Source organism: Mauremys reevesii, linkage group 4 (assembly GCF_016161935.1).
Source record: "Mauremys reevesii isolate NIE-2019 linkage group 4, ASM1616193v1, whole genome shotgun sequence".
Lineage (NCBI taxonomy): Eukaryota > Metazoa > Chordata > Testudines > Geoemydidae > Mauremys > Mauremys reevesii.
The window spans coordinates 118,901,398-118,927,758 of record NC_052626.1 but is presented as its reverse complement, the minus strand read 5'-3'; the positions used below and the strand labels follow the sequence as shown (position 1 = coordinate 118,927,758).

The window sequence follows — 26,361 nt, the reverse complement described above, 5'->3', positions numbered from 1 at the left end:
TCTCCAATACTCTTCTTTCTCATGAAGTCACTAGTTCCCTGGCATCCAAAGTGGAACAGAACCCTTGGACTTGGTGGTGAGTGCTTGTGGGTGGGTGAAGTTATCTCAGCAGCCTGCTGGGCAAGATGGCAAAGACAAAAGTGAGTTAACACCAATTAAGAGTGTCCTGCTGGCATGGTAACCCTGAGTAACTAAGGGAGCCTGAAAGCTGGTGGCACTAGGCCAGACAGCTTCTTGGAGGGTGGCTGTAATCGCAGGTGCATTAGAGCTCAGAAGCTATATGTTGCTGTACCCAGGAGTGAGGGGTTAGGATGAAGTTCATTATTCCAAGGGGTATCTAACTTGCTTCTTGACAGGAGTGGAGAGAATTAGGATGAAGGGACTCATACAATGTCCCTGTAAAGCTGAGAGAGAGAATCCTAAGTGTCCCAACTAGGATCTCCAATGGGAGTAATGACTTCCTATTATATGGCAGGGGGCACCAGGGATCTTTCTACCCTCTGCAAGTCTGTCTCCATCTCACTCTTCTCTCTCTTCCCTTCTCCCCCTCCCCCAATCCTGGCTCCAGAGAAGACTTGAACCCTATGCTTCTGCACTCTGTGGCCCTGGCACTTTTCTCACTTAACATGGTGGCCTCAGTTATTGTTAGTGTGAGCTTGACCTGGAAGAGATGGTCAACTGAGAAGGCTCAAACTTTTTTGTAGTGGAGTTGTGAAATAAGACAAAATCATGTTGCATCTCACTTGTGGTGGTATGTTGTAGGGTACACTCCCACCTTCAGTGCTCTGACCTAGCAAATGTCATGGTGGGTAGGCTGCAGCATTGCTCATTTTCCTGGGTGTCACAACTTCCTATGGTTGTGCTAAGGTAGTTAGCAATACTGTCCATGCCCTGGCTAGGTTGCAAACATGGGGAGGAAACTGGAGATAGTAGGAAGAGTCACCTTCATCTCCCAGCTCCAATGAGGAACTTCAGAACAGCCTTTTTCCAGGACAAGAGATATGGGGGGTGGATATTTTGGACCCCATCCCTCCCAGTCTCCTTATTCTCCATGGTCTGCCTCAAATGAACTCTAATTCTGCTTTCCAACTCAAGGGGCCTAGAAGGAAACATTGGCTGATACTACAGCATCCCTCTGTCTTCATCTCAAGACTAGATGAACTTCTTTCTAGAAGTTAGACTTTAGTGAAGCAAGTTATTGGGCTCCATAGGATAGATACTTGCAGGCCATTTTTGTGGATTGGATGTGATAAAAATTTTGTATGCACACAGGGCTTTACATCTAGGGGTAACTAGGTGACATTTAATGGTCTGACACACACAGGAGGTCAGACTAGCTTTAATTCTGGCCTTTAATTCTATGTATGCTAGAACTACTAGAATGCAATGATGGTTGTATAGAGGATAGGGAGTACAATCCCCATAGCTGAAACTGCTGGTCAAGGTTGTAGGGAAACAACCATAAAAAAACTTCCTGAAGAAATGGTGAGAGGGGCTGTCTTCCACTCACTCTACACCCACAACCGTGCTGCTAATTCAACTCTTCCACCAGGCTACCATCGAGGCTGGTCAAACATTAGCCACTCACAGTTCCCTAGAGCTAACTATTAGCTCTGATGTAGCAACACTGCCCTCCACAGTTGGGGCACCATATCTGAAAACAGCCATCTCAGTGCAAGTATCACAGTGATCTATGATTTACTAATAAACAGGTCAGATGCCATCATCTGTCCAAGAAAGAGGTCTGTGAGAAATGCTTTTAAAATGGGGTCAGCCTTGTTCTACCAACCTTCCTGCAGACCTATCATGAAAGCTTAGCTGATGGTGTGCTTGTAAACAACTAGGCCGGGCTTTGCACTTGAGGATAACTAGGTGTCCACGTGAGCACGGCAGGGTTTATGATGGCCTCCTAAACAAAGGAACAGTACAGGGCAGGGGGCAGTTCCAGGGGATGTGTGAGGTAGGGTGTTGTCACAGAGCAACGGGGCTGGGGTTTTAAGTACATGGTATTAATAAATATAGGGGGTGTTGAGCAGTTAACCAAATGTATTATACTCTTTCCATGTCCATTCTATTCACCATTGTCAAGTATCCTGTAACGCTGTAATGCTGAAGTCAGCTTTTGCATGCAAATGTAAGTGTCAAAGACAAAATGCATTAATGTTCTACCCCAGTATGAGCTGGGGTGATACCTTCCCAGACCAGTAGGTGGAATACTAGTATCTAAAACAAAGATGAGGAAGACAAGGAACAAGTTAGGAAAGTGTTTGTCAGTGATGTGTAAAGAGTTTTGTAACTCAGAAAATACTCCTAGCTGAAATGTATCATTCCAGTGACATACCTGGGTAAGGTGAATTAAACAATGCTTCATGAGATGGCTTCCCAGAAACTGGTAGCCCACTGAACCTTTTCGTGTACTGTTATAGACTTTTAGCAAAAAACCTGCATGACCTTGGTTTTGTATGAAATGTATACAAGAGACCCAATAACCAAGGTGTGGTCTAGCAGTTGACTACACTACTTATCACTAATCCACAGTTTTTGATGGCATACAAGAGCTCACAGCAGGAAAAGTGATCGCAGGTGGCTGAGGCCCGCTTCCCCTGCTGGATTTTGGAAATTGAGAGCCCTTGACTCAGTGGGAAGTCATGTGCAGAGAATGGCATCCGGGTGATGTGTACACAGCAAGGTGCAGATGAGTTCTGCATCAGTTCAAGCTCCCTTCGGCACTTACAGGTCACTGCTAGCTATGAACTGCAGTGACTGAACATGAAGGTCACAGATGCATGAATCACTGAGGCCAGAACTGTGAGGGTGGGGTACATGTTTTCTGGCCAATCATACATGGGAGGTGGGTGGGGGATCTAAAGGACCTGGAAAGTCCAACACCTTGTGTATGTAACTTATTCCCACTCAGCATAGCTCTCTGGCCCTCTAGTGGTAACTGGCTATAGGGAGCCTGCTACAGCCAGGGCTAACAGAGATAACTCTGCTGGCTGATGCAGGAGATGCTCATGTGTTAAGAGCCAAAGGTTCCTTCACTCAGCCCCTACTGCTGCCATTTCACAGAGGAGCATAACCTTATGGGTGTCTAGTTAGAGGCCAGCTGCCTTCAAAATGGGTTCAAAGGACTTTTCATCCCTCTGGCTTTCAGTGTCAGTTTGCTGAGCCCTGCAAAATGGTGCTGTTTACAGCTGCTGGGAAGATTAGAATCTTGCCAGCACCCCAGTTGGCTTCATACCAATGCTGAATAAGATGGAGGGTAGGACTGATTCTTGCCACACAGCAGGATCTAGCCCTAACAGCTGCTTGAGATGCTGCTGTGATAGCGAGATGGGTGTTTGAATAGGGCTCCTTCAGCCATGCCTGCAGCTACCACCAGGGCAAGGATCTCACTGGCTTTCACACATAGAGGTGCTGAGCAGATCCACTCTAAGGAAAAGGCAGCTGCTGAAGTGGTACCAATGACTCCTTTGATGGGAGAAGCCAGCGCACCTGTGGCTAATGAGCTGCTTCCTAAGCAGGTTTTAAGAGAGGGCCCCCTAGGCTATATAAATGGGGGCAGGCCTGAGAAGAGACTCAATCAGGAAATGGGCAAGAGATCTCCAGGGAATGCTCACTGCAGACCCTCCTTGGAGAAAGTGTCAGGAAGCCAATGGAGGGGCTGGGCCTGCTGCCCTTCCTCCACCAGAGGCTGAAGGCAGCAACAGGGTAAGCTGGTCACACTCAGAGCTAGGTGAGGCTGAAAGCTGGGCGTGAGGTGTGATGAGACACCAGAGCTGTCCTGGAGAGTCTGAGCAGGGTGAAAGACCAGCACCGTACTTGGTGTGTTGCAGATACAATTTGGACTGTGTGGGGGAATTCTGGACTCCTGTGGTGGTTTCTCGTAATAAATTAACCCTGCAAGGGTTATGCACATTTGGAAAGTCTTTAAGTACTATTTCTGGGGAAACAGAGGCAGGGGTACTAGTCCTGGGCTCCAGCAGGGCCACCCTTTGACAAATCCCTTTCAAACCCCACTAAAATGACCCATTTCATCTTTAGTGTTCAAACCGCAACAAAACTAAATTCTGTGAATTGCTGTGGGGGCTTGATCTGGTGGTTAGACCAAGGGCTAGGGCTTCAGGCCTGCAGCCTGGTACTCCCAGCCCTCCTACATGACTTCTGCCATGTTTTCTGCCCTTGCTGTAACATGGGATTGTGATACATTCTGTACCTATTTTGCAGAGGACTGGGGAGGATTCATATTCTTAAAGGTGGTTGGAGATCACTAGCTGAGGGGTACATGAGAAACAGCAAGAGCCTGTTTGTACAAGAAGTTACAGCAAGTCCAGTGCTATCCCACAAACTCAAAGGAGGTTGCTAATTTCACAACTCATCCAGGTACCAAGACTTTACTCATCAGCTGAGAACTGCAGCAAGATGGGGCCAGGGCATAGTAACCCTATGCAGGCTCCCACCTCTCTTCCAGTCATCACTATTCAAACAGCACTGGGAGAACTTAGAAGGGATTCAGATGACGTGGATAGTATCTCTTATCCTTAGATCCCCTTGCCCAAAGTCTAGGGGCTCTTTCCCCTGCATGTGCTACCTCACAGCTCATCAGGGAGGAGGTACACACCACTCCCACACCCCATGAGGGTTCAACATTCTTTATTTTTATTTTTTTTAATGAAAGTAGATAGCTGCTTACAAAAAAAAACGCACAATTCCCCATCCCCCCCTTCTCTCCCATGCCTATGCCACCCCACTCTTTCCCCCACCCAGCCTCTCATTCACAGCTGTCTGTCAGTGGAGGGGTTTAGTTCCATTTCGTTTGTTACGATCACAGAACAGAATCTAAGCTGGAAAGACAAACACAAAACTGGAAAAACAAAGCCTTTGAGCACAGGTAATACCTCCCCCTCATACCTCAAAGTAAAGCAATGATAACCCCACCCACCCATGTTACCTCCCCCCAGTAACCCCAACACTACAGTAAAGGACACAGCCCATCCCCCCAGATCCTAGGAAAAGAGGCTACAGGCTGTAGAACTTCAGGCTCCTGTCCATGCCCGTTGAAGCGATGAATTTAGCATGGTGGCCGAAGGCCACACCCGTAGTCAGGCCACTGTGTTCTGTAGGGAGACATGAGAGGTGGTTAGGGGAGAGACACCATATGGTTAATTTGCAATTCATCCTACTAGGACCTTCTCCTCCATCCCAGGACCACCTCATGCAGCACACTCCATGAGGATGGGATCTCAGGGACACAGTGAAAGGCACAGCTCGCTCATCCACTTGATGAACCCAGCACAGGCACATGACTCTCCCGGCTGAGCACCTCACCTGTGAAGTGGAGGATCTCCGTCCACTGCTTGCAGATGTAGATCTGGACGTCTGTGCCGCCCAAGGCCAAGTAGGTACCGCTCTGGTCAAATATGAGGGACTTCACCTACAGATAAGAGAGAGATCTGAGCCCCAGGCACAACTCTGAGTCAGACCCAGGGTGCTGCTCTCCCTCCTGTACCAGGCTGCCAGGTACTCACCCCCCCACCCCCCCACACACATACTAAGCAACCCCTCCCCACACACTCACCTATTCCTACCATACACCTGGCTCCCAGAGGGGACCTCTCCCCATATACCCACCCTGGGCATCTGGGGAGAGGGAGAACCCCCAACACACGTGCACACATCCCATACCAGGCACTGGCTCCCTGATGCAGGGAGAAGCCCAGTCAAACTAGGATGCACAAGGACATGGAGGAAAAGCTGCCAGGTCACACCCCTCAGCTGGCTCATATCGGGGAGAGGTTGTGGGAGCAGGGACAGGGCTTGACAGAGCAGGAGGGTCACACACACCTCAAAGTTATTGTCCAGCTGCAGCGTCTTGAAGTTCTTGAGCTTGCGCAGATCCCAGAGTTTGACGGAGGAGTCGTCAGCGGCCGTGGCCAGGTAGTAGCCGTTCTCTGAGAACGCGATGCTGGTGATGGGACCGGAGTGCCCTGGGAAGTTGGCCACATTGGTGCGTTCCTGAAACGGACAGACAGTTAGTCGCCCATTGCTGAAAGGCAGGCACTGAGTCGAGCCTGGGCCAGCTGGGAAAAGATGGGCGCAGCAGGGAGGCTGGATCTTCCCTTCCCATGAAGAGAGCTTGGTCCAGGGGACAGGAGCCTTCTCCGCAGACTTTTGTGCTGTGATAGTCTCATCCCCCACAACCAGACTCCGGCTACAGAGCGACTCTTTCCCTGGGGAAAGCACCCAGCTAGGACATCTGTGCATACTATCCAACAGGGGCCAGAGTGGAAGACATCTGTGATAGCCAAGCTCCACCCACCACCCAAGCTCCGCCTACTCATGGCCAGCTCTCCATAGTAAGACCACACCTCTCTTTTCCTGTATGCTTCAACCAGCACTGAACACTGTCAATGCTAATGTACAGCATTGTTACATTGCAGAGCTAACGTGACTGAGCTGAATGGAGCACTTTGCCCCCACTGGTTCAGGCTGTCTGCAAACTCAGCCACTGCTGCATCACTCGCACACCAGTCACGTGGGTAATTGTCGTAACAAAGTAAGAGCTAGAGGCGTCTTTCTTTTAATGAAAGCAGAGATCCTAGTGTGCCAGGGAGAAGGCCATAGTTGGCCTGACAGCCCCATGCTCTAGAAAGTATATAGGGACCAGGCCTGGCTCTGAGTGCGCTCCTAGCCATGAGGCTGGAGCTGCCAACATGCCAACATCCTCCAGCACCAGGCTCCGCAGCAGTCAGGCACAGCCAGCCAGCCCTACCTTCAAGTCCCAGATCTTGATTTGAGAGTCCATAGTCCCCGTCCCAAAAATGAGCCCATCAGGGTGGAACTGAGCACAGGTGAGAGCTGCAGAGACAGAGAGAGAGAGAGAGAGATTCAGGGACTGCCAGGGGGAAGTCTCACTTGGATAACAAAAGGACACAGCAGAAAGCAAAGCCCTCTCCCAGCCTTCCCCATCACAGGGTTCTCAAGGACTCGTGTGACACAGAACACAGCCCTTCCTGCAGCCTCTTCCCCAGCAAGAATACGGAAAGATTATCTAGGAGAAAACATTCTAACATATAAAATAGTTTATGCTACAGAAAGCAACTTTATCTGATTTGATGTTGGACTCCACTTAAACTGTACACTAGATTAACATGCAGGGAGTGAAAACATGTAATTGAAGGTTAAAAGTGACCATGTTCTACAGTCTATTTCTGAAACATGCCCTTAACAAGCTCCTCATCTTACGCTCTAGAAAATCATCCAGCTAAAATGAAATGGGGCACAATGGCCCTGCGAGCCAGGGGTCCCTGATACCCAACCCTTACCGCAGCCAGAGGTCTCATCTGTGACCTTGGTGAGCACACGGCCCGTCTGGATATCAGAGAAAGCCCAGTACTGAAAGAGAGGAACAAGGAGTGAATGCATCCCACAGCCGCCAGCCCTCCACTACCTCCTGCCCACACCAGCTCACTGATCGAGGTGAGCTCCAACAACATGGGGAGGAAGGAGGGATCGGGGCGACCTGGGTCTCACCTGGTCATCAGAGGAGCTCAGGAGATAGTCGCCCGTGGCATGCAAACTCAGCCCTGTCACGGCGCTCTCATGGGCCCGGACAACCTGCACACAAGTGGCGCTTGGGACCGACCAGATCCGGATAGTGGCATCGGGAGAAGCAGAGAACACCAGCTCCTAGGTGTGTGGGGAAAGAACATGCACAGGAGTTAGAGCACCAACATTAGGAGGGGCAAGAAGAGGTTAATAGCAAGGCACATTGTAGGAGGGGACCAGACTGTGATATGGGCCTGGAGACCCCCAAGAGGTGGCCCCAGAATCCCTCCCTCAGCATGGCATGGCCAAAGGAGATGGGGAGTTGGCCCTGGCCCTTACCTGGGACGGATGGAACACTACGCTGGTGACCTTCTTGGCGTGCCCTTTGAGAGTTGCCAGGATCTGCTCCGAGCTCTTGTCAAAGACGATGACATTTTTATCCGCCCCGCCTGGAACACAAACAGAGAGGGATGGGGCCCAGAGCTGTGCAGACCTGTCTCCCCTCAACATCCCACAATCCCCAGCAACTGGGTGTAGAGAGGTCCTTACTGCCCTCTACCTCATCCCGATCAGCCCGTAGCCGGAAGAAGTGTGCCCAGGAAACAGGGAGACTTTTGACCCATATCCCCACCCTCTGGCAAACATCAGCAGCGGGTTCCAGAGGCCACAATCCCCACCAGCCCAGTGGAAGAAGCTGGCACCGAGGAGGCTGTCTTACCAGTGAGGATCTTGTTGGTGTCGGAAGGACAGAGGTCCAGAGCGAGGATCCCTGGGATGCTAGCGCTATGCAAGCCCTGTACAAAGAAAAGGGGGTCAGACGGAACCACTGCCAAGCACGAAGAACCCCTCGAGGCAGGGAGGGACCCTAGCAAAGAGCTCTGGGTACAGACTCCATAACCAAGGCTCTTTGTTCCCACCCAGATCTGCTCCGCACCCTGCTATATTCGCCCCTCTCCTCCCAGTGCTTGCGAGCCAGCACCTCTTCGGCTCAGATGGGAGAAGCAAGCAGGACACAGCTCAGGGTCCAGGTGCCAAGAGATGCACCAGGGCTAACAGCCCACCTGCTGAGAGGAGACTCCAGAGCCTCAGTGGACCAAGAGGAAGAAGCAGCAACTGTCCCCTAGCAACACAGTGCCCCCTGCTGCCACAGCAGGGTGAGGACAAATGTGCCTGGGTTCTGAAAGGCAGCACAGCCCTCTGTAGTTGCATCTGGGGAAGGCATTTGATGCCATGAGCAAGGTTTGAGACCCTAAAAGTTAACCTTTGACCATCTGCATCAGAGAACTCACCACATGTGAGGCCACCTGTCGATACTTGCTGAGCTCCTCTGGCTTCACCAGCTCCTCTGGAACTGTCTTGCCTCTCTGCAGAAGGAAGAGCACCCAAAGGGAAATGACCATGCTCCTGGGAGAGCACCCAGTCCCCTGCCTTTCCCCCACCCGGCCAACCCCACCCAAGGAGCAGAGAGATCCTCCTCCTCCTCCTCACAGACAGATTCCCTCAATAGAGACCTCCAAAACCACTGAGCTCACCTCCCTGCTTCTTTACCTCTGCTCCAATGGAGAGCCCCCTTCCAACTCAGACTCCCCCCAGATCCTGCCCCCCACCCTAGGGAAGGAAGGGGATCCAGGGAGCAGGCTCTCACCTTCTTACGCTCCGTGGTCAGCACCGTGGCTTTGTCTTGAAGCTGGAAAACAGAAGAGTGAACTCAAGAATTGTGATGCTAACAGCCAGAAGGCTGGCACAGGAGGGCAGCTCTCTGACTGCCTGCGCCATGCAGGCACCAGGGCACAACAGATGGGGCAGGGAGATGGAAAAGGAGCGACTGCATGGGAAGCAGGAATGAGTCTCGCTCCTGCAGCAGAGCACAGGGTGAAACTGGAACAGATGACTCTTTACCTTCTGGATGATCTCGGGGGTCATGCCTGCCAGCTCTCCCAGATCCATTGGCTCGCCAGCACCCTGGATTGGGGAAAGAAGAGGACCATGAGTCCAGCAGAAGAGAGAGCAGAGTCAGGAGACACAAGGAGAGAGCTGTGCAGGAGGGACTCACCGTGATGTTGGGCTGGGAAGATGGCACAGCCTGGGGGACTATGAGGCCAGCCTGGGGTTTCAGAGTCGCCAACGCTGCGGAGACACAAACAGTGGCTCAATGGGTTAAAATGGGAGCCAACTGCAGGCTCACAGGAGTGCCACAGAGGTTTTGTTACAGTTACTTTTTCCCATCAGTACTGCCCCCTGCCTGCTCCAGAGGCACAAGCTCCTCCCCTGACTGCTCCCAGGGCATTCGAGTCAGAATCCCTCCCTGGACTGACTCTCCCCATGGTGCTGCAGCCTTGTCCTCAGTCAGACCTCCTGCTCCCACCAATTTACCTTCTCTGGCAGCGGTGACCTCTTTGGTGAGACGAGCAATGACGCGGCAGGCAGCATCATGCTGGTACAGTGCGTGCGACAGCTCCTGGCGGGTGGTCTGCAGCTGCTGGCGGAGCGTGAAGCTGTGCAGCATGACGGCGTCCTATGGAAGGACTCAATGTGAGGGAGCCAGCCAGGGCTCAATGCTCCGCCCACCTAGGTAAGTAGAGTGGATGGCTCCACCCAGCCTCAGCAAGCAAGGAGGGTGGGTCCTCCCACCCAATCAGAGCAGAATCCTGTTCTTTCTGCTGCCCCAGCACCCCTCCCATCATTTGCCCACTTGACACCCAACACTGTCCCCACGACAGCACTTACCCACTCATCCTGAAGGGCTTTCAGAATGGCCGGGATGCTGGTGGCCGAGGGTGGCTTGGGCCGGATTGGGTGGGCAACTGTGAATGAGACACACAGGGGTGTGTTAGCCTCAGCGGCAAGGATTAATCCCTTTCCCTGTCTCCTGCATCTCTACTTTTTCTCCATCCCCAAAGCCCATCCTCAAACACACCTGCTCATCCACCCCTTTATCCAGATCCATTTGCACCCTCACTTCATCCTCTACTGTATGCCTACATCAGCTGCTGGTGGAAGAATCCCATTAGAAAATGAGGTTGTTAAAGTATCTCTGCAGTCAGCATACTGGGTCACAGCATCTAAGTTGGTGTCTGACCTACTACCACAGCAGATCAGGCTAGTGACCCAGCTAGCTCAGTAGCCTACCTAGGATGGTGGCCAGTATCAGGTACAGTAGAGACCCCCAAACCCTAGTGATGCAACTCTTCTGATAGTGTGAACTGTCAACGGGAGGGAGAGGAACAGAAATCCCTAAGCAGCTGACTCCATTTAACCAGTCCTCTCAGAGGCTGTTGCGAGTGGGAGAACTCTGGGCCTATACAAGCCAAACCCAGCTCATTCCAACAGGGGAGAGAAGGAAGAGGCAGCATTCAAAAAAGCTGAATGCATGTCAAGAAAAAAAACATCTCCAGAAAGGAGCCAGAGGAGAGCCAAACTCCCTGGGAAAAAGGTACAGAGTTTGGTGAAAGTGGACCTGCCTCCCCAGGAAACTTTGGACTTGCCTGAGAAGAGAACTATGGAGAAATCCTAAAGATTTTGGGTGTAGGTGACGATAAAATGAATCCTGATTCACCCCTTTTATAAGGGTTCCTACATTCTTTTGGTGTCCTTCCTTCCCCAACCTTTTCTGTGATGGTCAGACCAACCTGGTCCACCAGGCAATTGCTTGGTGAGTTGTGGGAGCTCAGGCCATCAGGGTAGCAATGATGGTCTGCCCAACTCCCTGGAGCTGGTGAGAATCCACCAGGTCACACCTCTAGCTCCGCTCCCCTCTGCTTGATACCTTTGATGTCGATCAGTTGCTCTTCAGACAGCGGCTGGTTATTCACTGGGTCAGTCCCATTCTCCGCGATGTACTTTTCAATCAGTCTTCGCTCATAGACGTGGTTTGAGACAGGAGACACGCAGGGGTGCTCTGGCACCTCATTGGAGACTGCAAAGAGACAGAGACTGCAGGGGTGACAAATGGACAAACAGAGCCTAAATACCCACCCCCGTACCCCATGCTTACCCGAGGACAGAGAAGCCCCAAGACAAAGGTAACAAGACACAGACCAATCTTTCCTACAGCCTCTACATGTGTAGCATTATCTCCACATTTACCCTATTCTTTTTCTATGCATGCTAGTGTTTTTCCTGATATTTTAGCTCCACTGATTCTCCCCACCCTTATTTATTTAGTGGTACAGTAGCCAAAGGGTTATGGTGCTCCACCACAATCCTGTAGGTTGCGGGTTGGAGTCACACTGGATCTCACTCTGGAAGGCCACCTTCAATTCACCCAGCTGCAAAATGGGTACCTGATCCCTCGGGCAGCCAAAGGCGGGTGATGCCGGCCCCATCGTTGTGTTGGCTATGAAACTTCCTTGCCCTAACACCTCAGCACGGGGGGAAGGGATCTGTTTGTCTGTCCTTGAGCCTTCTCAACCCAGACACTGCTCCTTTCTCAGGAACCACACGACGCCGGCGGGGGAGCGATGGGGCGCTGGGGCGAAGCGGCCATGCAGAGGGGGGGATGCAGGTGCAGACTCGGGGTCCTGCGTGGGGTGGGGGCGGGGTCACTGGCTGTGCAGAGGAGCCGGGCACGGGGGGGGGGGGGGAAGGGAGGGCTGGTTTTAGAGTCTCCTCGTTGGGCTCCTCGCGCTGGGGAGACACCAGGGCCCCCGTGCTGGGGGGTGTCAGCTCCACAGGGCCGGCTCGGGACGCCCCCCCGCAAGCTCCCAGCCCGTCACTCACTCGAGCATATGAGGGACATGGCGACGTCTCCCCTACGGGTTCCGGTTCTGCTTCCGGGTCACGGGTTCTGCTTCCGGGGGAGGGGCTGGGAGTCCCCTCTCCGTGTCCCAACCGAGGCCGGTCCCGTTCCCCGTCCACTCGCTCACGCGGGGCCCCAGCGCGCGCGGGAGACTCCGGAGTCCCGCCCTCGCCGGAAACGGAACTTTGCTCTTCCCGGCATGCCCCGGGCCGGCACGCCGCATAGATCGGGAACTTCCGGCTACCGCTCGGGCATTTCCGGAGGGGGGGGAAAGCACTGCCTGGCTGGAACGGCTGATCCCGGCATGCACCTCTTCTAGAGACTGCAATTCCCAGAATGCACTGGGCGGACACGCCCCGGTCCGCCCCATGACTACAATTCCCAGCGGCCCCGGGCCTAGAGCCGGATTTGAATTTCACACCCAGCAGCAGCGTTCGAGCCGCGCTCCAGCCAACAGCCGGGCAGCCCCCTGCCCCGTCCCTCCCTGCGCGGCGCCAGCCCGCCCCGCCCCGCCCGCGTTGCTGGGCCGTTTCCGGGGTTGCACGCAGGGGCGGCTCTAGACCCCAGCGCGCCAAGCAGGCGCGTGGGGCGGCCCTTTCCCGGGGGGGCGGCATTTGGCTCCGGTGGACCTGCCGCAGACATGACTGCGGCGGGTCCCCTCTTCCCGCGGCTCCGTTTGAGCTCCCGCCGCGGGACCGGGGAAGGGCGGCGCACCTTGGGGCAGCCTACTTTCTAGAGCCGCCCCTGGTTGCACGGGCCTGGCAGCTGGCGGTGACGTGCGAAGCCCGGAGCATCCAGGATGCTCGTTGCTCCCGCTGGGGCCGGGCGACTTGCCCCCGTGTCGCAGCTTCCCACGTGCGTTGCTGGCTCCTGGAAGGCACCTGTTCTGGGCTGGCAGCTGACTTAATAGGGGACACGGGGGGCTCACAATGACACAGGGGAGCTTGGCCACCTGCCAGCAGCGCCTGGGCTGCCCTCGCTGCTTTCCTTCTGTTGTGTGCCACGCTGGGGCTTTGCAACATGCTGCTACGTGGGGCCTGGGCAGCGGGTCAGGACGGGTCCTGGATCTGGCTTAGAAGATTCTTCCCAAAGATGGCACCTCTGGCTGCTGAGTCATTGCTGGCCCCATTGCAGAGAGAGAGACTCCTTTCTAGTCAGACAGCCTGCAGCACCCAGCTGTTCTTTCAATCTCTCCCAGCCAAGTACTGAGCTACTGTGAACTTGCTCAGCAGGGGCTGTGTGATGTGATCACTGCCTAAGATGGGTGCAGGCTTGACCTTTGACCTCATTCCCACCACATGCAGTGAATGCTTGGGTGTCGAATGTCTCCCTCTGACTGGCTTGGTGCCCTGTCAGTCTGCATAATCACAGCTCACAGGCTGAGACATGAGTCACCCCTTCATTTTCCTTTTCCATGGGGCTATGCAGCTCACAGGGGAGTGAGTGGGGGGCTGGGGAGAGGTCACAAAGCGTATAAGTGAGGACTGGTAAGTGGCTGATTCTCAACTAAAAGGAAAGGTTGCAATTGCCCTGGGGTTGCTGGGATGTTATTCGCCTACTCGGCATTCCTGACATTACGGTGCTGGCCTGGGGCCAGCAGTATCGCAGGGATCCTATAACCTCATTATGATCTGTGCCTTTAGCCATTTCTCTCCTTTCTCTCGGCAGAGATTCCTGGGACTGAGAGGAGAGCTAGAGAGATGACTGGGTGGGATCCTAAGCTCTGGTGCTGTCGCCAAGCCCCGCTCCGACCAGCCGTGGCTATCCTGATGTCAGTCGCTTTCCTTCATGTAGCTGTGGCCAGCACTCAGCACTATCGCGGGGAAGCCTGGAGAGAGGCGGCTGTCCATGCTGACTTCCTGTCCCAGCTGGCTCAGGGCATGAGGGAGACCCTGGAGGAGTGGATTGGCCGGGACACACTTCAGCTAGTGACAGAGGTAAGGCAGGAATCCTAGCTGAGTCAGGAAAAGGGTGGGGGCTCCATGTATTTGTGCGGTGTGCTCGAATGCTCGCTAGGATCAAGGTTCACCTCCTCTGTCAGTTCTGTTGAAATAACTTTATAAGCATTGCCAGAGCTGTCAGAAGCGACCTATGGAGGGAGGCAGCATAGTCTAGTGGATTGAGCAGCCACTGAGACTCAGCAGATCAGGGTTCCACTCCCAGCTGGGCAAGGTGACCTTGGGTAAGGGGCCCCCATGCATCAGCTTTCCCATGTATAAAATGAAACAAAAGCTACCGTAAAGTATTTTGAGATCTAGTGATGACAAGTGATAGATAAGAACGAGGTGGTGGTAGTATTATTTTATTATCTACATTAGGCAAAATATCTGGTACAGGGGGGATGGCTCAGCGCTTACATCACATTCCCCTGTCAATACCCAGCCCGAGCTGGGGAAGCTAATGAGCCAACCAGTGAACCAAATTCAGTGATAAATCCTGGTCATGTGCCACCTGAAGCACTTTGTGATACGCTAGGAAGTCTGGTACAATACATTTCCAGTGCAGCCGCTATTGGCAATCCCAGCTTACCCATTTCCAGAAACTTGGTATGTTCCCCCAGGGATTTCAGACCAGGGAAGTTTCGATTAACTCAGCCATCTGCTCCGACAGAAGGCAGGGTGTGCCGAAGCCTTGGGACTGTCATTAGAGACATAGGTTCTATTCCTAGCTCTTCTGGTGGCAGCCCCCTGCAACCTCTTACCTGATCTGTCAAGTGACAGTTGGCTCCCAATGTAGGCCTTGGTTTATTAAGGATCATTAAGTGCACAGAAATGGTAAGAGCAGAAGGATGGTCCCGTGGTTAGGGCACTAGCCTGAGACTGGGGGACCTGGATTGAATTTCCTCCTCCGCCCCAGGGACAGCTTTCCTGGTCAAGTCTGTTAGCCTCTCTGTGTCTCAGCTTCCCAGCTGTAAAAGTGGGACAACAGCCCTTCCCTGTCCATGCAGTGAGGCTAAATATGTTAAAGATTGTGAAGTGCTCAGATACTATGGTAAAGGGGGCTGTAAAAGTGTGTTGGAGAGAAGGAGCCTTTGTTTTTTTTTCATCTGGGGTGGTGGAGCCAGCTGGCTGGTTCAACAGCACTTCAGAGCATATTAAGGCTTATTAAGTGAGTGAGATTCCAGCACCCAGGCTGACTTATATGTTGGGGACACTGTCTGTCTCTCTGTAACCAGGGGAAGCAGCCAGCCGGCTTTGAAAATAGCAGTGTTGGCACCCGATTAGCTGAAGGTTTGGGATCCGTTCCCTAAATACTTGTGCCTCTTGTATGCGTTCTCTTGTATGCAGAAACTGAGTGGAGTCTCTGCTCTGGGCTGGATTGCAGCCAGGACGGATAAAAATTTGTGGGTATTTTTGTTTGGTTTTTAAATTGGATTTTTAAAAAATTATTTAAATCAGTTTCTTTTAAAAAAATAAACCTGTTCAAAATGAAATCCTGAATTTAGTCAAAATATGTTCAGGCCTACATTTATTGTAATATCTTAGAACATTTAAATAAAAAAATCAATAAGCCGAATCCCTGAGCCTCTATCAAAAACTGTGAGCTAAAGTCTGCTTTACAATATAAAGAATAAAGGGTAAAACATCTCACTTTTGAGGTCATGCTTTCTATATATGGCACAACAGGTCATGTCCTGTATTAAGGGGGGACACGGGGGCTGGGCTACTGGATGCAAGAGACTGATCTAGTCAAGATGGGCATTAGGATCTGACCTCTGACTCTAGGAGCCACTACCATGTGTCTTATCACTAGGGAGCAAAAAGATGTACCAAATCTAGTGTCAAGGCTCTATTTAGTTGTAAATTAGCATGTTCTAAGATTAGATCAACCAATGAGAACACTTTTTTCTTTAGAAAATAACTGAAGTACAAATGGAACCAGTAATTAAAATCGTTTTAAAATTGAGGCTGTCCACTTGGTGATTTAAATCACCGATGTAAATCACCTTGGTTTAAATCAATCCACGCTGATTGCAGCCCAGCTCAGCTTGGCACCAGGCCTAAGGGGTGGTGGGAAAACAGACTCCACACCACCTTTGTGGTTTTCCTATGATGAGTCTGTCTCAGCTGCTGGTAAAGTTAGAACAGCTTCAGGGGCTGCCCAAGGCCCCAAGAGGCTACCCTCACTGTCAGAAATAGCCAGAGCACAATTGCATTCAGGCCATGCCACCCCTTCCCCAAGGAAAACCGTAGCACTGTCCACCAACAGCTCCCAGTGTAGTTAGAGCTCGCTTTAGGCTCTCCAGAGACTCTCCCCGTGCCAGGGGAATCCCCCAGGTCCCTTCCAGCCCTACATTTCTATGATCTTGAAGGCAAGGGAGTGGTAGATCTGAAAGGCAGCAATGTCTCCAGACAGGCCCAAAGCCAGTGTGGAGGAATAGCCTTTGTTCTTCCCCTCTTACAGCTGGGCAGCAGAGCTCTGCGGAGATGCAGTGACTTGCAGGTCATACAGGGGGTCTATGGTGGAGCCAAGAATAAGTCCTAAGCCAGCACTTTAACCACATCCTTCCTTCCTTTGCAGCTGGGGAGAGGGACCTGCTGGAGTTTCTCTGCTAGCCCTGGCAAGGTCTCCCTTTCATCCCGGAGCAGAGGGGGGTGCAGCAGGGGCACAGGGCTTCCTCATCTCCCACATCAGGTGCTGCTCCCCTTACTGGCAGGGAAGGCTGTACTCACCCAGCCAGGCACCAGCTCCTGGTGGAACTCCCATGTGAATTCACCTGCCCAGCCAGTGAATTGGAGCTTGGCCGAAGTCAGGGAGGAGGCTCTGACCCGGTGCCTTTAGCAGACATGAAGGAGTGGGGTGCTCCCCGACTCTCCCCTTATTTTCCTCCCTAGTCACTCTCTCGGGTATCTCTAAGCCAACTGAGAAAAGCGCTCTCACTCTCTCTTCCCTGCAGAACGTCTCTGCCGTGTTCTGGATTGTGTCCTCTGGCATCTCGGCAGGTCTGATCACTCTGTCCGGAATCGCAGGGCAGATCCTAAGCGCCTTCGGAGTGAATGGTAAGTTGTTTGTTATTTACCAGTGTCACCTAGAGACCCCAGCTGAGATCAGGTCCTCATTGTGCCAGGCGCTGCCCAGACCCACAGGGAGAGAGAGGCCCTGCTGAGAGCAGGGTCCCATTGTGCCAAATGCTGCACAGACACGCAGTGTGAGAGAACTCCTGCCCCAAAGAGTTTACAGTCTAAACAGACCAAATAGACAAAGGGTGGGAGGGGGAACTGAGGCACAAAGAGTGTGAGGAAGATGGCCAAGATTACCCAGCAGGCCAGTGACAGAGCTGGGAATAAAACCCAGTTCTCCTGAGTCCCGGTTCAGTGTCTGATCACCTGTTTGACACTGCCTTTCTGAGCCATCAGGGCACGTTCCTCACCTGCATGCCGTGGAGGAGAGCGGGTGTTTCTCATTCACCTACCTGGCAGGGAGGATCTGTTTCACTGTTTCTAACTGGAGCATGAGGGACCCAGTCCCACCCTCCACAGCAAAGAGGTGTGTGTCCCAACCTGACACTCGGTGCCTGTATCACTACGGGTGCTTCTTCCCTTCCAGCACTTGATGGGTTAAAAATGGTCCTTCCCCCAAGGAAAGAGAGGCCTCCCAGTCTGGTGGTGAAGGTTTGTGTCTTTCAAGGGGATCTCTTCTTCCAGTGCAGGAGGGTTATTTCACACATGCAGCCCCTAGTACCTCACCCCAGGATGCTCGAGCCTGTGTGGGGAGATTAGGAGACAACATGGTTTCTCCTTCCAGGACAGGAGGGGTTACTCCTGCAACCATCACCTCTTTTCCCATCATGTCCTTCTCTCCAGGAGCAGCCTGTCCCAGCCCCACTAGAGTGGGGATCCTCCTGCCTGCACATGGGGCTTACCCCAGTCCCACAGGGGGTCAGCACAGCATCACGTCTCACATGTGGCTAACCACTTTCCTCCTCCTTCCCTTTCCAGGAGATCACGTGGTGCAGCCCCTTAAGCTGGGCCCTGCCCAGGTACAGACCCTGCTGCTGTGGGGCCTGGCCGCTGTGGTGGGCTATTGGCTGCTCTCACAGCTGCTGGGCCTGTTGCTGTCCATCCTGGGACACGTCGTGTGGGGGCTGAAGGTGGCGTTCTTCCTGGGCTGCTTCCTGCTGATCGTCTCGGCGGTGCCCAACCCCTCGGTGCAGGCCTTGCTGCTGCTGTGCCTGCTCACCCTGTATGCCCTGCTGGGGAGGCTGAGTGGGGCGCGCCACTCTGGGAGCCAACTGGAGGCCAAGGTGCGCAACCTGGAGTGGCAGGTGGAGGAGCTGCGGCGCCGGCAGAGGCGGTTATCCCCCAGGAACCTGGAGCAGGATGAGTGAGGAGCGGGAGGTGGCCCCTCCCAGCACACTACGGACTCTCACACCACAATTCACTGCTATGCTGGTTCTCTGCACATGCTCATGGGGGCCTCTCCACCCTGTGGCTCTTCTCAGGCCCCTCCTCTCTGCACACTCACAGGCCCCTCCCCATTGTACAAACTGACAGATGCTACCCACCTCAGGGACTCGCAGGCCCCACCCCCATTCCCCATGGCGCTTGCAGGCTGTCCCCACACCCACCCCAGGGACAAGCGAAGCCCAAAGGGAGCTCTCTGGAGTGGAGGGATGAACCCGTGGGAGATGGTGTGATTTTCCCCAGCCTGCCCTGATCTCGTGGGCAGAGGATGGGAGGTGCTCCCTCAGCTGCCTGCCCCCACCCCTGCCATCTCCCATAGAGTTGCTGCCATGGGGCTCATCACACTGGGGCTTAAAAGGGCTGCTTTGATGTTGGTGAAGTCTGGGACCAAGTGGGGGTTTGGTCTCGGGTGCTAAGATGCTGAATTCCGCCCCTTCTTCTTTTCCTGCTGTCTCCCTCTTGTCCCCTTCCCATGCTGCCCTACAGCTGGCGCCGGGGCTCCTGGCCTTTCCCTCCACCCTCTACCTCTGCCTGATCCTTTCCCCACCGTCACCCCATCCCCTCACCTAGCCCTGGACCGGTCTCGCTAAGAAGGCTGGGTCCTAAGGGTTTGATGCACAGAGGTGCTGAGCTCTTGCCGCTCCCATTGACTTCAGCTGGAGTTGAGGGTTGGTCAGTGCTTCTAGAAGTCAGATGCTGGATAGATAAACTGGGGGCAGGGGCATTGTATCCCGTTTCAGGAGGGGGCAGTGTACCCCTGCAGGATCTCTGATCAGGGAGGGTGTGTACAGGGGAAGGGTTTCCCCAAGTGCCTTCATCCAAGCCAATGGTGCCTTCTTAAGCTAAAAGTGGATGGTGTTTGTTGCAGGGCGGGAGGGGAAACTGGGATAAGTGTATATGGGGAAAATGTTTACAGGTCCTTTTTAAGAACCTCCCCCCCAACACCATCCAAGCCAAAGACACACAGCACATGGGAGCGGGCACAGGGAAGTTCTTCCTCCGTTTGTCACAGCTGGGGTGGGAGTTGTCTCTTGGTGCCACCTCAAGCATGGCAGGTGGCCTTCGTGTTAATCTGCCCCCGGATCGTGGCGGAGCGGGCCACAATTGATCAGAAAGGAGGGGTACGTAGCAACTCCTGTTCATCCTCCTGCGTGCCCCTAGGGAACGTCTACACTTGGAGCAAGGGGTGCGATTCCCAGCTCACGTAGATACTTGCGCTAGCTCTCATTCCCATGAGCATGCTGAAAACAGTAGTGTAGACAGCCTGGCCGAGTACAAACCCTCCTGAATCCCGTGGGTGCAGACTCGGTACAGCTAGCGCCTTCCACCACTCTCTGCAGTTCATGCTACCCCAGCTACGCTGCTGTTTTTACTGTGCTAGCTCCATGAGAGCTAGGATGAGCATCTCTGAACTGTAGGGATTCACAGCTAGGGGCTGGAGAGGAGGCCAGTGGGGCCAGGGCTTGGACTGGGCATGTGTTGTTGGGTGGAGGTTGCCAATCTGTGCTTTGAAAGTTCTGTCTATTTTAAATGAACAGGCCATTTTGTTACCAGGTTCCAAATAAAATCTATTTAACCACACTCTGTCCAGCCCATGGGCAAGTTTGGGTTTCTTTCTTCCGCCCTTCCCAGCAGGTGGCGCTGCAGGGAATGACAGAGCCCCCCCCAGTCCCAGTCTTTCCCAGCTGGAGGACTAGAGCACAGGAGCGCTGGCTGTGGGGTGAACAATGGTCCCAGCCTCTGCCAGCAGGGAGTGGGGCAGGAGCGCTGGGGGAAATAGAGCAGTAGGGAGTGGTGCCCTGGCTGCTGGGGGATGGATGGTGAGGGTGCTGCTAGGCAAGGACAGCTGCTGCGAGCCTTGGGAGGGAGTCCTTGCCAACACCCTGGCTAAGCCATTACCTCTCCTCTCTGTGCCCAGCTGTCAGGATAGGGATTCCCAGTGCTTCTTATATTACAGTCTGGCGTCTTAGGCAACAAGCCCTGGTGTCTTGGGAGGGAGGAGATTAACGTCTACAAAGCTGTCTGTGCTCATCCCTCACCACCTGGAGCCCCCAGAAACCCCAGGGATGAACAGGGGTGTGTAGCGGGACAGGGGAGAGGAGTTGTGCTGCCATCCCTCACCCCGCTTAGTAGGAGAAGGGCCAGTTGCCCCGTGGGGTCCTCCAGGGGCTGGGAGTTCAGGACTTGCCAGGGGGGAGCTGGGATATCATTCATCAGGGATGCAGCGAGAAGGGGATGGAGCCCCAGAGCTCTCCCTCTCTTTGGATGCGAATGGAGCACTGGGACAGCCCAGCAGCTGGGTGGGGCCCCATCCCTTTGCCCCTGCAGGCTGATCAGTACCTCTCAATCAATTCCCTGCTGCTCCAGGGGTCTCGGGCATTGGCGCACCTCGCTCTCTCCTGGTCTCTGCCTCTGGCACACGCTGGCCAGGTGGTTGGGTTTAGTGGGTGGGTGCTGGGTGGTGGTGTGGCCTGTGGTGTGCAGGAGGTCAGGCTAGCTGACCTGATGGACCTTTGTGGCCTTAAACTCCAGGACTCTTGCAGCCCCACTCATGGCCCAGGGCCCCATTACGCTAGGCACTGTACAGTCACAGAGCAGAAAGGGGTGGGGTCCCGGCGGCTGCGTCTGGCTAGGCTGCTCCTGATCTGAAAGCAGCTATGTGTGGGCTCAGTATTGCCCTCATCCCACCTCTCTCCCATGTCCCTTGTTTGCTTATCTCCTCTATCCCTGTATCAAGCTCCCAATTCCTCCCCATGCCCCTGTCTGGGTCTCCCCCATGATCATCCAGCTGTTATATGATACAGGCTGAAGGCTCCAAGCTGTTGCTTTCTGGCCTGTTTAACCCTTCAGTGCCTGGGCAGGTTTATTTCTGCCCTGGCAGGGTGCGGGTGAAGTAGGGTCCATGGCAGCCCGCGCTCTCCCAGAGCCTGAGGGCAGAGCCGACCAGCTGCGGCTCCCTGCTGCTGGCTGCTCTCGGTGGGGGGAGGCATGTCAGAGCAAGTCTGGGCGGGAGCTCTCCATGGCCCTCAGCAGGCCTCTGGTGCCCAGGGGCTGTGTCAGGCTGCGAAACACAGGCCCTGGTGCAGCTGGGTTGGGGGAGCCGCAGGGCAACAGGCTTATGGCACGCTCAAGAATCCACTCGCTCTGACCTGGCTGTCTGCTTATGTACAAAGCACCAGTCACCAGGGGGCTGAGCTGTGGGCTGAGCTGTCCCCACTTCTGCCTGTCCCTGTGGCCCCAGGGCTGGATTGACATCTTCAGTGCCCCCACCCCCCTGCTGATCTTCATGTTACACACAGTTTGAGAGAGATAAGGCACCCCTAGAATGCCGGTGCCCCTAGGCACGTGCCTACTGTGCCTAATAGGCAGGCAGACGCAAGGCTGCATTTCCAATCTGTCCCTGCGGCTCCCTTGCTGTCTGCCTGACTGTCCCTTCCTGTGGATCTCTCACTGTCTACCAGTCTGTCCCTGTGGTTCTCTGGCCATCTGGCCATCCACCTTTCACCTTCCCTCGCTCTGTCTCCTACCACTCTTCCTTGCCACCTCTTGCTCTCTTTTGCTCTTTCTCCTTCTGCCTGTTTTGCCCTCCTGCTCACGTTCTCTCTCCTTTGTGCTTTCTCTCCTGTTGCTCCCTTGTTCTGTCCCGTCCCTGTTATAGCCTGTATGATACTGGAGTCCAAGCCCCAGTCGGTGTTCCAGGAGCCATGGCGCCAGGCTCTGTACGCACAGTGAGGGAGCCAGCCCCTGCCCCAAGCAGCTTCCAATCTCCCATGCATAGGGAAGCACCAATCCTGCCTCCAGCTCACACGCCCTGTCCCTTCCCCCCTCACTGCCTCGCTCTGTCCATCCTTGGCTCCTTCTGCCCCTCGCTCAGCCGTCTCCAGCTCTCGCTGTCATTCCGTTTGTCTCTCCCTCTTTCCATAGCGTCTCACTCCTCCCCTCCCTCACACCTTCTCTTGTTCATTTCCTGCCATTATCACCCTCCCTCGCTCTCTCCCTCACCCTCAGTCCCCCTCTATTGCTCCCTGTCTTGTTCCTTCCTTCTCGGCCTCTTTCTCTCCCTCTCTGGCTCCTTCCTTCCTGACTCTGGCTCCACCCTAGGCCCCGCATGTTGCTGTTACTCTGGGATTCGCATTACCGTACCCGCTTTCCCAGGCCCCGTTCTGTGCTGGGCGCTGTACCGGAGGCGGTGCTAGGATGCCGGCTGGGAAGAGACGGGTTTAGGACCCGGCCGTGGCGGCAGGCGAGCAGCCCATGTGCTCTCTCCCTCCCTCCCTCCCCATCCCTCTATTGTCTGGGAGCAGCAGCCCCGAGCTGCCGGCTGCAGACGGAGGCGCGGCAGGGGCGCACGGGCAGAGCTGGTGCGGCGCTCGGGGGCCGGGGCATGTTGTGGGCGCAGGGCGCGGGCGGGGGGATCTGAGCCCCGCGCCAGCCCCATGGCCCCGGGACGGGCAGGGATGGTCCCCCCGGGCTCCGGCCGCGGCTGCCTTGTCTTGCTGGCCGCGCGGGAGGCCCTGGCGCCGGCGAGAGGTGCGTGGGGGAGCTCGGGGTGCGCCCTCGCTCGGCGCCCCACGGACACCCCGGCAGCGCCGCTGAGACCCCCGGGCTTCCCCCGGCCCGCCGAGCCCCGGCGGACCCCGCAGGAGCCGTGCGCCCTCCGCCCCAGTGACTCGGCTCTGAGCCACATAAGACTCCGGCCCCAAACACCTAGGTCTGACTGAGCCCCATTGGACCCGTGAGCCTCCCACCCCCAGTGGGGACCCCCGTCCCAGTTATGAACCCCATAGGACCCGTGCAACACCCCCGATCGGATCCAGTGGGGACCCCTGCCCCAGTACCTGGCTCTGAGCCCCACTGGACCCATGTGCTCGCCCCGCCCCCCGGGATCCAATGTGTACCCTGACCCAATGATCCAGCTCTGAGCCCCATTGGATCCTGCAGGACTCATGTACCTCCCCACCCCCCATGGGATCTAGTGGCAACTCCTGCCCCTGGGCCCTGGCTCTGAGCCCCTTTGGACCCCACAGAACTTGTGCCCTCTCCTAATATCCATAAAAGCCAACATCCCACCCCTGTGGTTTCCCCACCCCCTGTGGTCCAGAGCCAGGCCCTTGTCTTTCCTCTCAGGTCACAGCAGGGGTCCCCAGGGGCTTCCTCACATCCCCTTTAGGGTCTGATCCTGGTGGAACCCCAGGCCCTCCTCAGGAGCTAACAAGGTCCCCAGAGCTCTCCCCAGCTCCTCTGATCAGTTCCTGAGCCCCGGTATCCACACCTCCCTGGGTCCCCTGCTCAGGACACAGCTCAGGCTGGAGCTCCCTGGACAGCAGGATTCCCCCTAGAAAGAGGCCAATCAATCTTCCCTGGGGCGTGCAATGCTTCTGATGCAGCTAGCTCTGAGGGCAGGGCAGGTCGGGCCCTCGCAGGCACTCCCCAGGGCAGTCTAGCTGTGAAGGTCTCAAGCCATGGGGCTGACCCCCATCCCTTGGGAAGCTGCTCCCCAGGTTAAAGCATCTCTGTTAGCAAACGCTCCCAGCTCTACCAGTCCTTACCCCTTCTGTCCCAGCAGCTGTCTGTTAGCCTGAAGGGGCCTTCTCCCTCCTGGGTATGCTGACTGTTCTCACCTCTAGTCACTCCCTCCTGCCCCACCCACCATTCTTTCTGCCACCTCCCCCCAAACTCTTTCCTGCTCGGAGATGTTTAGCCCCCAGTGCTCTAGGTGCAATGGGAGCAGAACTGTGCAGGGCTTGGTAGCCCCACATGATGGGATGGGATGGGTTGGACCTGATGGAGCAAGTGTGTCAGTTTCCCCATCCAGGTCCATTCCTGGGTCCTTCAGGTCCCACACGCAATGGGGAGCTTCTGGAGTCCCCAGGCACCACCGGAGCTGTGGTTCAGAGCAAGCTATCTCTGGAGGGGGCGGTTTCCATGGGGCTGGTGCCTGTGGTGGGATTGTGACGTTTCATGGTGAATCCTGACCTCGGCGGGGACAAACGGGGAAAGGCTTGGGCCATATGAGAGAGAAGGGTCCCTGGGCTGAGCAGGAGGGTTTTGAGAGGGGACTGGGAAGGAAGGCAGGGAGCCAGTCCCACAGCAGGAGAAGGGGCGATATGAGAGGCAGGGAGCTAGGCTGGAGCTGTCAGGATGATGAGGGGAAATAGATGAGAGTGCAATGTAATTAGCTGGCCAACCAAGCAGGGGGAGGGGAGATGGCAGAGGTCACTGCCTGTGGGAGGCAGATACCAGGCTTGTGAAGAACCCACCTGTTTCTTCCCCCCAACTCCCACCCCCTGGATCTTGGGATGTAGAGACCTGGAGGGTAGAGGGGGATGTCACAGTATCTCTCAGCCACCTGCTCCCTCCCTGGGGGACAGGGACTGGGGCAGGCGTGATAAGAGATCACAGCAGCGGGGAAAGCAGCATTTAATGGGCTGGCTGATGGGGGTGGGGAGGGGTTCATAGCCCTGGACATGCTGGGGAGGAAGGTTTGGTAATTTCTACCCCTCTGTGTGGAAGGAGCTGGCTTGTCTGGAAGAACCGTCATAGAGCGTCTTACCCCATATGTGTGGCTTCCCCACTCCCACGGTCTGTCACGGGTACCATCTTGGCCAGTGCTGAGGCTAGCTCATTAGAGCCCTAAACAGGAATATTTTTGCCCCTTTCCAGCACATACTAATAATTAATGGGGGCCCCCTTGAGCTGCTTGGGGCCTTAAGCAATTGTGTAGTCTGCTTAGGCCCCTGCTCTGATCTTGGGTGACACTGGGGATTGAACCTGGGACCTCCAGAGCTAAAAAGCAGGAGCTGCTACCCCTGGGGCTGTAACAGATGCAAATCCTCTGTAGATCGGGCACAGATGGGGAACTTGCACCACACACCTGCCCGTGGGCTAACGTACATAGCAGCATGGCTTGAGACACGGACCTAGGCCAAAATATATCAGGGCCTTGAGCCGCAGCCCCTCCTGCTGGTGGGGTTGCCTCCCTGCTGGGTCCAAAGGGACGGACTCTGAGTCCCCCCTCCGCCATACACTTCACACCAATCAGTGCCAGGCAGCCTCTTTCCTCCCAGTTAATTGGATTATGCTGGCTCTACACACAGCACCTTCTGCTGGAACATCATGGGGCTGAGGCTTCCCCCCTCCTGGACCAAACCCCAGGCCATCACACAACAAGGAGCAGGGAGGCGGTGACTGGGCCCCCAGCCTGGCACCCCAGTTGAGGAGTCTTCAGGGAAGGCCGAGAACCCATTAAGCAGCGGGTTGGGGGCAAGGGGAGGTCCCCACACTGGGCTGGCAGGACAATGGGGGCATGGTCCCAGAATCCTCTGCTGAGATGGCAGGAGACTTCTTCAGGGCTTGTGGGATAGCATCATGGGAGCCCCCTGCACACACAAACATGTCCGCTGGACGGCTACCCCCCCCCCCACACACACACACTCCTTCTTCAGGAGGTGGGGGTTGTGGCCCTCACACTCAAAGCCCCTTCCCCTTAACAATGGCAGCCTCGCCCTTCAACCTCCCCCGCACTTTTCTAGTAGCCATCCCTCCTCTCTCCACACTGGGCTCAGCACTGCAGTTGTGTCTCTGCAGACTCAGGCAGACATTACAGCGTTGGTGCCGTGCGAGTCAACTCCGGAGTCTCCTTTGAGGGCTAAAAACTCCTCATTTTGGAAA

The 26,361-nt window shown here is 55.0% G+C and overlaps 2 protein-coding genes and 1 long non-coding RNA gene across 7 annotated transcripts; 2 read left to right on the top strand and 1 right to left on the bottom strand.

Moving 5' to 3' along the window:
- The first annotated feature begins 3,593 nt into the window (after positions 1-3,593).
- LOC120404606 lies at positions 3,594-5,848 on the top strand. Its single transcript, XR_005598059.1, has 3 exons — positions 3,594-3,711; positions 4,228-4,383; positions 5,187-5,848. It is a non-coding gene; the product is annotated as an uncharacterized LOC120404606 (long non-coding RNA).
- PRPF19 (pre-mRNA processing factor 19) lies at positions 4,658-12,550 on the bottom strand. Of its 3 annotated transcripts, none has more exons than XM_039537443.1 (16): positions 11,832-12,049; positions 11,315-11,464; positions 10,276-10,352; positions 9,922-10,063; positions 9,602-9,675; positions 9,448-9,510; positions 9,194-9,235; positions 8,838-8,912; positions 8,267-8,342; positions 7,888-7,997; positions 7,534-7,689; positions 7,326-7,395; positions 6,773-6,858; positions 5,845-6,015; positions 5,329-5,434; positions 4,658-5,117 (listed from the first exon to the last, which is right to left on the bottom strand). In XM_039537443.1, the coding sequence occupies exons 4-16, from the start codon at positions 10,052-10,054 to the stop codon at positions 5,020-5,022; spliced, it is 1,260 nt and encodes a 419-aa protein (XP_039393377.1). In that variant the 5' UTR covers positions 10,055-10,063; positions 10,276-10,352; positions 11,315-11,464; positions 11,832-12,049; the 3' UTR covers positions 4,658-5,019. The 3 variants fall into 3 exon arrangements, with proteins under 3 accessions (XP_039393377.1, XP_039393374.1, XP_039393376.1); XM_039537440.1 differs by lacking the exon at positions 11,832-12,049 and adding an exon at positions 12,268-12,550 and having other exon boundaries at positions 4,659-5,117; positions 11,315-11,481; XM_039537442.1 differs by lacking the exon at positions 11,832-12,049 and adding an exon at positions 12,268-12,548 and having other exon boundaries at positions 4,663-5,117.
- Positions 12,551-12,900: 350 nt separating this feature from the next.
- On the top strand, positions 12,901-20,271 carry TMEM109 (transmembrane protein 109). Of its 3 annotated transcripts, none has more exons than XM_039537444.1 (4): positions 12,901-13,141; positions 13,955-14,223; positions 17,184-17,286; positions 18,226-20,271. In XM_039537444.1, the coding sequence occupies exons 2-4, from the start codon at positions 13,987-13,989 to the stop codon at positions 18,612-18,614; spliced, it is 729 nt and encodes a 242-aa protein (XP_039393378.1). In that variant the 5' UTR covers positions 12,901-13,141; positions 13,955-13,986; the 3' UTR covers positions 18,615-20,271. The 3 variants fall into 3 exon arrangements, with proteins under 3 accessions (XP_039393378.1, XP_039393380.1, XP_039393379.1); XM_039537446.1 differs by lacking the exon at positions 12,901-13,141 and adding an exon at positions 13,202-13,488; XM_039537445.1 differs by lacking the exon at positions 12,901-13,141 and adding an exon at positions 13,351-13,773.
- Positions 20,272-26,361: the final 6,090 nt, after the last annotated feature.

Coding starts and splice junctions, on each gene's coding strand:
- PRPF19 (XM_039537440.1), bottom strand. Junction 7,690..7,887: donor TAGTGTTCCATCCGTCCCAG/GTAAGGGCCAGG, acceptor CCACACACCTAG/GAGCTGGTGTTCTCTGCTTC. Junction 5,118..5,328: donor GGAGATCCTCCACTTCACAG/GTGAGGTGCTCA, acceptor GTCTCCCTACAG/AACACAGTGGCCTGACTACG.
- TMEM109 (XM_039537444.1), top strand. CDS start 13,987: ATGACTGGGTGGGATCCTAAGCTCTGGTGCTGTCGCCAAGCCCCGCTC. Junction 14,224..17,183: donor CACTTCAGCTAGTGACAGAG/GTAAGGCAGGAA, acceptor TCTTCCCTGCAG/AACGTCTCTGCCGTGTTCTG. Junction 17,287..18,225: donor AAGCGCCTTCGGAGTGAATG/GTAAGTTGTTTG, acceptor TTCCCTTTCCAG/GAGATCACGTGGTGCAGCCC.